We start from the raw sequence: 10,815 nt of genomic DNA on the forward strand, positions 1-10,815 counted from the left end.
TCTCTGATACCAAATGTAAACTCCTGAGTTTGGACTTCCCGAGAGGTCACCCAGCCCAGTACTATTCAAACCCAAGGACGCTTAACCCCAAATATCCCAAGACCCTTAACCGATTAGAAAAGGGGGTGCACTCTTATTCATGGGCCCTTTCCCTCTATATTTGAACCCCTATGGATCGTCTCTCGAGTCGTTCCCTTTGGTTGCTTAGAGTAAGATATTTAATTATTTCTTTTTTTTATTTTAACACATTTTTCAGGAACCTGAATCTAAAACAAGGTCAACACGTCTTCAATAGCTTCTTCTATTCGTATTTGTGTCAAAAAGTAAGAGTTTGAAATTTGAAATTTGAAGTTTTATGTATTTTTTCTTTAATTTTCAGGAGTACGAAAAAATAAGGAAATGGAAGAACCATCTGAATATTTTTGAGAAAAAGTGTCTATTATTGCCCGTTTTCAAAGCATAAGTTTCTTTCTTTTGTTTTTATTCTTTGGCCTTCTAACTTACTATAAACCATTTATTAGAGCCCACTAGAGTTTGGTTGTCATTTCTCTCAGGGCCAACCAAACATCAATCTTTCACTTAGATTCCATGCATCTCATTGGACACGACAGTAGCGAAATCTTCAAGACTGTCAACATCAATCTTTCACTTAGATTCCATGCATCTCATTGGATACAGTAGCGAAATCTTCAAGACTGTCAGGGAGTACCTGGAAAGTGAGTGGAGATACTATAATGGTGGAAAGCCCATGATCAAAATCGGCGTAAAGAAACTATAGGTTTCTTTTACGTTGGTCTTAGTTTATTATTTGACCTTGTTCGAATTTCCAGGTTCCGCACCAGAGCAATGCTGTGGACTGTGGAGTCTACATGATGCACTTCATGGAGACATTCATACAAAAATCTCCTGACAATCTTACGATGGAGTTTGTAGATAAAATGGTATGTTGATAAGAAAATATTTGTATTAGTCTCTGAATTTGGGTGTTTTGTAGCTTTTCTCGAACAAAATCATCTTTAGATGCCGGATACAATATGAAATTCTAAAAGCTGCTGCAAGTTCTGTCAATAAGCCCAAGAAGGTGCTTAAAGTGTATAGGAGATACAAACACTAGTTCTTGGTATCTATGATGCTAACAAAAACTCAGAAAAACTAAATTGACAAATCATTTAGTTTTATTTTAAGTTTGTTACTCGTCTTTGAACATGCTAACAACTAAAATATTTGCAAGGAGATGTGCAAGACGACAAAATAAGAAATGATGAGGGAGAAGACTAGGAATAGCAAGCAAAAGCTCGCATGCAGCAGAATGAAAATGCGAAGGACAAAGAAAAGGTATAGATTTATATTAAAGTAGTTACTTGTCTTCGGACAAGCTAAAGACTAACCACTATTTGCAGAGAGATGACGCAATAAGGAATGATGAGGAGAAGAAGCAATAACGATGTGACCAGGAAGTGGTAGTTTTCTTATGGTGTAAACTATTTCTTGTTCTTAACTCTCTGTATTGTGCAGCACGAGCATGAAGAAAGAGAAAGAGAAACTCTAGTGGAGGGAGAGAGCCAAGAACAGCAAGAAAGAACTCGCGTGGATGAAAATGCAGACAAAGAAAAGGTAAAGTTTTATGTTTATTTAGTTACTTGTCGGTAAACGTGGTAATTTTCTTATTGCATAAACTAGTTCTTGTTCTTATCTCTCTATATTGTGCATCACGAGCATGAAAAAAGAGAAAGAGAAACTCTAGTAGAGGGAGAAATCCAATAATAGCAAGAAAGAACTCGCGTGGATAAAAATGCGGACAACAAAAAGGTAATTTTTTATGTTTATTTAGTTACTCATCTTCATAGCTAAATACCAACCACTATTTGCAGAGAGATGCCCAGGAAAACGATGGAATAAGGAAGGAAACTTCGCCAAAAAAATTCTTCCGAAGGCGTCAACAAAAAAATGTCAAGGGGAATGACGAAGAGCAAGAAGTTGCTACTGCACGTGAGCAAGAGAAAGATAAGGATGAAGCTATGGGTGACAAAGCAGACGACTAAGTAGACCTTAAGCCAAATGAAAAGCTAAAGACTAATTGCTAAATGTAGGAAAACGCAAAATGCAAAAGAGCAAATGTAACTCAGATGAGTCAAGACATTTTGAGGCTCTATCCTAGCTTGGATTTTTCCACCCGGAAGGCACTTCTATAAAGCATGAAAGCTTACAACAAGATTCATGGTAAGTTCTTCAAAGAAAAGTTTAGAAAGACTGACACGTACATGAGCATTTTGAGCTATGTTCAAAAAGTAGTCTGTGAGGCTCATCCGTTGTAAAGAGATATCCGTCAGGAACCTAAAGCTTGTTGATAGCCAAAACTCATAGCAAATACCATTAACTATTTAGCATTAACTTATTCCAGTCGTCTAGCGGCGGGAGATAATTCCGGTTTAGGGTGAGGGCATTTCGTAGAGCTTGTTGGAAGGCGAGGGCGGCAGCACTAGAAGGGAGCTAGAACAGAATGCGATTTGGTTTGTGAAAATCTCTCCTCTTCTCTCCCAAATTTTAGGTCCATTTCGCTGGCAGCTTGAAATGTGATTTGATTCGTGCGTGTGCTAGATGCCACGCTGCTGGAGGAGCAACTCGTTCACATTCTTTCCCAATTACTAGTGACTACCAGCGCTAGCAGCGTTCGGCCGCAGCTTGCCACTGACGGCTCGCTTTGCATCATGGAAGCGCTGGAGCAGCGAAGATCCACTCTTGATCAAGATGACCACCACATTCTTTTTTCTTCATTTTTTTTCATGGTTTCAAAGCTTCTTTGCAGCCAAGCCTGGCATCTGCATTGCCACTTATTTTCTCCCATTTTTCTTTCTTTCTCCTGCTTCTATCTTCTATCTGCTTCTTCTTCCTCTTTTGTTTGCGTCCTGGCACTAGAATTATTCTTTCTCTTGGATGATACTGTTGTTCTAATCAATTCTTGCACAGATCAATCGCCAGCAAGAAAATTAGAGGAGGCATTCCAGTTTTGTGAAATTTCATCGCCCATCCTTGACTTTGGGAAGCATGCAGGGCAAAAACTAGAGGATGTAGACAATGGATACCTCCAATGGATGGCACAAAGGTTTGGTAGTGAGAAAAAAGTGAAATGGAACGAATGGGGTGCAAAAGCAGTCAAGGAATTATCTAGAAGGCTTGGTTCTGAAGTGGCTGTTGTGGCTGCAGCACAAGAGCATGGAGGTGAGCACGGCACTTGTCCTTCTTGCCAAGCTATGAAAGAAGCAGCAGAAGTAGCTTTGAAAGCTTATCAAACTTTGCAGACAGCATTAGATCATTGTCCATGTAAAAAAGAATGTAAGAAATGACACTTCCAAGCCTAAACAATGCTATGATTGCACACAATTTACTTGGTTGGAAATTCCAAGTTTAGGAGAGTTTTTGGACTTACAACAAGAAAATCATTTACTCTAACCATAAACACCAGATACAATCCTTTGAGCAGCCTGGGGAGGGGACACACTCTATCGGCAATGTCCAGCTCCCCTCCTACTGAGCAAGTACTGATCAGCTTGCCCAATTTTTTTGTAATTAGTCCCTAAGGATATATGGAATGTATATACATGTTTGTATTTTTGGTAAATTGAGTGAATAGGCTTGTACATCTGACCCCTCTCCATCTTCTGACCTCAAAAATCTGACTTACAGAAGGCTGAAAAAAGCCTTGAGCAGTAGTTTACAAGCCACCATTTCCTACTAGGGTTTCTAAGGTTTAGCTATGGCCCATAATTCTGACATTGATATGTCCATACTTATGCCTTGATTTAATCTTCATTTCTTAAGGTTGTTAAGTGCTTGTGCTCAACATTGCTATGGCAATGTTTTTTCTTTACGACACTAGCTTTAAGTTAAGTTCTTGGCCATTAAAGAGTGGTAATACTCATTTTACTATATAAATCAATTATTTTATATGAGGCAACTAATTATCCACTTATACTATAGTCCTACGGTGAATTTTTTTTTCTAGGCTCATGTAGTAGGAGAGCAATCTGTCCCTCTAAGATTTCCTCTGTAGGTTTAGGGTTTAGGGTTTCCTAAATGCTAAACCCTAAAACCATAACTTAGGAAACCCTAAACCCTAAAGGGTAAACCCTAGGGTTTGCACCTTAAACCCTATAATAAGTTTGGCTTTCCTTTATAGTTTTTAAGTGGTAACAATTCATTAGAGCCATTAGTCTATCAAATGACCAAAGTATTAACTAAAATATTTTGTTATTGTGACCAATTATCTCACAACATTTCTCAATATATTGTGCATTTACTAAATTTAAACCCTAAAGTTTTATGCCTAAATCCTAGGGTTCCTAATGATTGCTCAAAGACCATTCACATAAGGTTTATGATAAAATGATATCCCTAAATAAATAAATATATAATGAGAAGCTTGAATTATGCAACTATAGTGAGTGTTATATGGGTGGGCAAAACGTTATTTAAAATGACTTAAGAGTAATTATAGTAATAGATGAAGTGACATGATGAGTTTTTATGAGAAAATCAATAAATAAAGAAAAAAAACAAGACATGATTGAGGGTTTAGAGTTGAAGGTATATTTTACATTGGTCTTTACTTTATCAGTTGACCTTGTTCAATTTTCCAGGTTCCGCAGCAAAGCAATGCTGTGGATTGTGGAGTCTACATAATGCACTTCATGGAGACATTCATAAAGAAATCTCCTGATAATCTTGTGATGGAGATTGTAGATAAAATGGTATGTTGATAATTTTTTTTTTGTATTGGTCTCTAAATTTGGGTTTTTTTAGCTTTCCTCCAAGAAAATCATGCTTAGAAACCAGATATGATATGAAATTCTAAAAGTCACTACATGTTCTGCATTATAAAATCTCCAGACACTATCTCCTACAACTCGATCATCTCGGCTCTTAGTCACAACTCCCAGCCAAGGCAAGCTCTCTTTTTCTTTCGATGCATGCTGCTTGACGGCAATCTACCGAGTCTAATCACATTCATCTCTGTCGCTCACACTTGCGGGTGTATAGGCGACCCTAGGCCAGCTGTGGCTCTCTGTTTGCTGATTCGAGAGTGTAGCGGAGTCACGACCAGCGATTTGGTTTTGAGATCGGCTATTGTGATGCATGGAAGATGTGGAGATGTGGAGATGTGGAAGCAGTAAGGGAGGCTTAAGAATCTTACGCAAAGGAGGAGCTAAGCTGCACGTCAATGGTTGCTGCATAAGTTCTTAAACTTTAGACGTCTTTTGTTGATAGCCAGCTTCAGGTTTCTGACGGTTATCTCTTTATAACGGATGAGCCTTACAGACTACTTTTCGAACATAGCTCAAAATGCTCATGTACGTATCAGTTTTTCTAAACTTTTCTTTGAAGAACTTACCATGAATCTTGTTGTAAGCTTTCATGCTTTGTAGAAGTGCCTTCCGGGTGGAAAAATCTAAGCTAGGACAAAGCCTCAAAATGTCCTGACTCATCTGAGTTACATTTACTCTTTTGCATTTTGCATTTTCCTGCATTTAGCAATTAGTCTTTAGCTTTTCATTTGGATTAAGGTCTACCTAGTCATCCGCTTTGTCACCCATAGCTTCATCCTTATCCTTCTTTTGCTCACATGCAGTAGCAACTTCTTGCTCGTCGTCATTCCCCTTGACAGTTTTTTTTTTAAGCCTTTGGAAGAATTTTTTTGGCAAAGTTTCCTTCCTAATTCCATCATTTTCCTTGGCATCTCTCTGCAAATAGTGGTTGGTATTTAGCTATGAAGATGAATAACTAAATAAATATAAAAATTTACCTTTTCTTTGTCCGCATTTCCATCCACGCAAGTTCTTTCTTGTTGTTCTTGGCTTTCTCCCTCCACCAGAGTTTCTCTTTCTCTTTCTTCATGCTCCTGTTGCACAATACAAAGAGATAAGAACAAAAACTAGTTTATGCAATAAGCAAATTACCACTTCCTGCTCACATCGTTGTCGCTCCTCCTTATCATTCCTTGTTCCGTCATCTCTCTAAAAATAGTGGTTAGTCTTTAGTTTATTTGAAGACGAGTAACTAAATAAACATAAAACTTTACCTTTTCTTTGTTCGCATTTTCATCCACGCGAGTTCGTTCTTGCTGTTCTTGGCTTTTTCCCTCCACTAGAGTTTCTAGTTCTCTTTCTTCATGCTCTTGCTGCACAATAACGAGAGCTAAAGGCTCAGTCTTTTTCTTCTTTTGTTCTCGCTCCTTCCTTAGTTCGTGTTTCCTCTTTCTCTGCAGAAAAAACAGAGTAAAACTGTTTTAAAATAAAATAAAATTACCAGCTCCTGCTCATGTTGAGCAGCACGTAATTGTCTATCCTGCTTCTTGTTGTCATTCGCCAGCATCAATTCCGTGTAGTGTTTTTTCCACGTTTTAATACCTTGCAGGATTTTTATTTTTCGGCTCTCTTCGTCCTTGATGTGGCTATACTTCATGTTCAGAAGCTTGAGCTTCTGGTTCTCCAGTCTGTGTGGCAGCACTTCATTCTGCACCTGATTTTCTAAATCCTGCATAACAAAAATTTGCATAAAAATTCGAATGAGATTTGAGGAAAAAAATTTCTGCACTTGGTACTTCCTTGAGGAGGACTCCTGCTTAGTCTTCCTCCCGTTTCCATTTCCTGACTTTAGCATTGTCAACTGGAAAAAACAATATTAGAAAAGAAAAACATACAAAAAACGTACGATTTCATGGTTGTGAATTCTGATCCTACGCTGATTCAGAGCTGCTTTATTGAAAAACTGCTGATCGCAAACTCCATCTAGGGGGTGAGCAAGGACGTTCTCGAGCTTGCATACATATGGCTTGTCATCTCCATCCTCGAGACACTCCCATTCATCTGCATCACTAAATGCGTCGATGTCTTCCTTGGCCGAGGCGGCTCTGCGCATCACTGAAAAATTGCCAAAGATAAGCAATCGGATTTTAAACCAAAGTAAAAACTAAAACCAAAAACCCCTTCACGGGTGTGCATCTATGAAAAAAAGCAGCCATAAGCAGCCTGAAATGAAAAGAAAGAATCCTTTTGTGAGAAACAAAAGAAAGAGGAAATGCCGCGCCTGAGCTTCCTATTGAGGATCTTGATCGGCGGCTCAAGTAGATGCCACAGATAAGCAGCCCATTGATGAACAAAAGCCAAGAGACAGACCAAAGACTAAAAACCTCACTAGGCATCCATTTTCACCGAAACAAAATCCATGCGACAGAGAATCTTACCCATTTGGACACCTGGAATGTAGGCTAGATCTTGGGATCGATCGATCTCTAGCTCCCCCAGCACCGCCGCCCTCGCCTTCCAACAATACCCTCACCCTAAACCGAACTCTCACCGCTAGAATAAGGTTATTGGCAAGGGTTTTGGCTATCAACAAAAGACGTCTAAAGTTTCTGGTTTTGAACGTACGCAGCAACCATTGACGTGCAGCTTAGCTCGTCCTTTGCGTAAGATTCATAAGCCTCCCTTGCTGCTTCCACATCTCCACATCTTCCATGCATCGCAACTATAGTCGATCTCAAAACCAAATCGCTGGTCGTGACTCCGCTACACTCTCGAATCAGCGAACAGAGAGCCACAGCTGGCCTAGGGTCGCCTATACACCCGCAAGCGTGAGCGACAGAGATGAATGTGATTAGACTCGATAGATTGCCGTCAAGCAGCATGCACCGAAAGAAAAAGAGAGCTTGCCTTGGCTGGGAGTTGTGACCAAGAGCCGAGATGATCGAGTTGTAGGAGACAGCATCTGGAGCTTCTATAATGCAGAACATGTCGTGTAGCTCGTCGAGCATTCCACACTTCCCATACATGCTCAGGAGAGTGTTCTGCAAAGTCAAGTCAGTGTCGAAACCAGTTTGCATCAAGCCACATCAATATTTATTAGAAACACATTTCTTAGTCAAAAATCACATTCATATCTAGATATATTTTGTGAGTTAATACTATATACTAAAAATAAAATTTTATGGTTAATAAAACTTTTAATTAAGGATTTTTATTGTGTTTTAAGATTACAAGAGGATGGAAACTTAGTTTTATATTCTGGTAAAAGATATGCAATTTGGTCATCTAGTACTAATTGCAAATATCTTCATTGTTTTCTAAATACACATTTGATTGTGCAAGATGATTATAATTTAGTTTTATATTCAAATTATCAAAAATAGTTTAGTACCCATCTATTGGCATATTTTATTTGGGTTTCAAATACATTTTTTTAATTCATATGGATCATAATAACTAAAAAAATTTATCCTGATAAAATCCTATTACGAAAACATTTAGAAAATATAAAAAACTATTTAATATTTGTGATATTAATTATATGTATCAAAAAATTTCTAAACTAAATTTTAAACTAATTATGATTGTAAACACACAATTCCCCTTTGAATAGAAATAAAAATATTTTAAATAAATTTAACGTTCTAAGCTGCTCATTATCTATATTTAATACTATGAATATCAAGATATTTTGTATTTGCAACTAGAAACCTTTTATCAATGTTATAAAACACATTGCCACTTGGTTTTACATTGTAAATAATATTATCTCAAATTTTACCTTTAGTTAAATCTTGAACTCATAATTTGATAGTTACTAAATTTGCAATTTCTTAGGCTCTATATTTTTTATGTAGAAGTGTTTTGATGTAATGATAAGAAAATATTGTTATAATTGTTTTAGATTCTAAGGTCTTTTAGTTTTTATCATATTGCTATTTCTTCCCAATTTGATAACTTATATATATAAATATTGTTATATATATAAACAATTTTCACTGATTGATCTAGCTGTTTATAAAAGTCACTGTATCCTAATTTAAGTGTTTGTGTTGGTTGTTGTTTTGGTCATAAGGAGCTGTTAATTGTCTTTGATCATATACAACAGGATTTGCCATATGCAACATATGCATATACACTTCCTGTCATACAATATCATTAGCTTGGATGATTAGTTTTTCTAAAGCCTTGTTCACATATTGGGAAATGTTAATATGATCCTCTTTTTGACTACATTGTCATCTTTAAAGTTTTGCTAACATCTTCTACAATCATGTTTGCAACATCCCAAGCTTCTTCACAGTCTGGTCTTCTAGATGGTGTTGCTTGGCTTCTTCTATCTGTTCTTGGGCCATCAGTCCTTTGGTTTGTTCCATTGAACTATTAGCCTTTTTTGTATATTACAATATAAGAATATTCTAGGGGTGTGAGGGTTATTCCAAAAGAGGGGTACATTCCCTTTCTCCCATACTTCTTAAGGTTTGTTGGAGGATGAATGGAGTTTAAGCATGTTTCCACCATTGAAAGCTCCCACTCCTAACCCAACATTTGCTAAATCTATTGGGAGGATTACTGATCCTCCTTTATAGTTTTTGGTTTTCCTTTGGATTTTCTTCTTTCTAGTGATGTAAGGAGTCTTCCTAGGATGTAGAGGAGCTTGCCCAAGAGCTCCTCTATGTCTTAGGATGTTCCAAGGCCAAATCTTTTGAAGTCTTCTTATATTTTTCGCTTTCTTGCTCATGATGATAAAGTTTTTCATCTTGTGTGTGTTCATTGATCTTTTTGGAAAATGGAGGTGTTGGGTTTGCAGATCCAGGCTAAACATGTATCTAGAATAAAAAAATTTGCAAATCCATACAAAGATTTTTATATGCAGCCATTGTTTCTTCATGGTGTGCATGTCAGTCATTCTAGAGCTTGGTGAACACAATATACTCAACCATTTCAATAATTCTTGGTCCCATCAAATAGATCTACTCATGGGCTCCTTGCATACAGATTTTGCCCTAAGATTGAGCTTTCTTTTTAGGCTCTTTAATTTAAGTATAAAGGAAGTTTAGGGAGCTTTTATACAAATCTAAGCAACTGAAGAGGATTTTGAATAGCTCTTGGCAAGATCTTTCTAATAAGGTTGAGAACACAACAGCCATAAGATCTTAATGATTTTTCATTCAAGTATGTGCTCAAGTTTTTAAGTTTGTTCTAGTGGGATTTTTAAGTTTGTCTTTTTTGTGAGATTGTAATGCTTGTTTCTAACTTTCTACTGTTTCATGATTTTTGGAGTTGTTTACAAAAAGTTTGAGGGTCTATTGTGTAATTTGATATTGATTCATAGTGCCCTAAAGTGTATTTAGCTGCATCATCCCTCACGTTTGATCATCTCCTTTTGTTAAGAGACTCTTGATTGAGACAAGAGTAAGATCTTGTATACAATGAGCAGACAAAAGACTATAATGTGTTATAATGAATGATACTATATCACAAAACTCAGTGACTTGAGTATTTTCAACTTTGGACTATCACTTCAACATAAACCTAAATATGATATTTGGCATATCTCAGAAGGTTGATACTTGTTTATATTTGTTGTTTAAGTGCTAGTCACATAGAAGTTCTCAATACACTCACTTGGTTCAAGGGAAAGTTCTCTAGGCAATGTTGACTACTAGCTAGTGGTGTTGGTAAACAAGTCTTTGTCATTTATAGTGGATTCCAAAGAGAAGAGTGACTAGAACATTACACTAATAGTAGCTATTATCCACTTCCTCCATAGAGCAATGGACCTTTTAGTGTCTCAGCTTAGGAATATATTAACCAATTTTAAATTTACTTGAGGTACAACTAGATCACTGAAGATGTTGTGGCTTTCCTTTAATTCTTGAAGGGAAAAGTAGCAAATAGGGCATCATTTTTTCTTCCAAATGAGCAACAATTTCTAGTTATGATGATAGATAAGTCCCTTAAGTAATTTAGAATGGAAAAACCAGCTAATAACTCTATATAAAATTGTTTT

General features: G+C 36.9%; 1 protein-coding gene across 1 annotated transcript in view; it reads left to right on the top strand.

The window, feature by feature from the left end:
• Nucleotides 1–2,042, top strand: part of LOC9658806 (myb-like protein X) — a 4,099-nt gene extending 2,057 nt beyond the window's left edge. Inside the window, exons 6-8 of the mRNA XM_024670017.1 lie at nt 831–941; nt 1,516–1,614; nt 1,872–2,042. Of these exons, the coding sequence (XP_024525785.1) occupies nt 831–941; nt 1,516–1,614; nt 1,872–2,042 (381 nt within the window). The remainder of the gene's footprint in view (nt 1–830; nt 942–1,515; nt 1,615–1,871) is intronic.
• Nucleotides 2,043–10,815: the final 8,773 nt, after the last annotated feature.

Source organism: Selaginella moellendorffii, unplaced genomic scaffold, assembly GCF_000143415.4.
Source record: "Selaginella moellendorffii unplaced genomic scaffold, v1.0 SELMOscaffold_5, whole genome shotgun sequence".
Taxonomy (NCBI): Eukaryota; Viridiplantae; Streptophyta; class Lycopodiopsida; order Selaginellales; family Selaginellaceae; genus Selaginella; species Selaginella moellendorffii.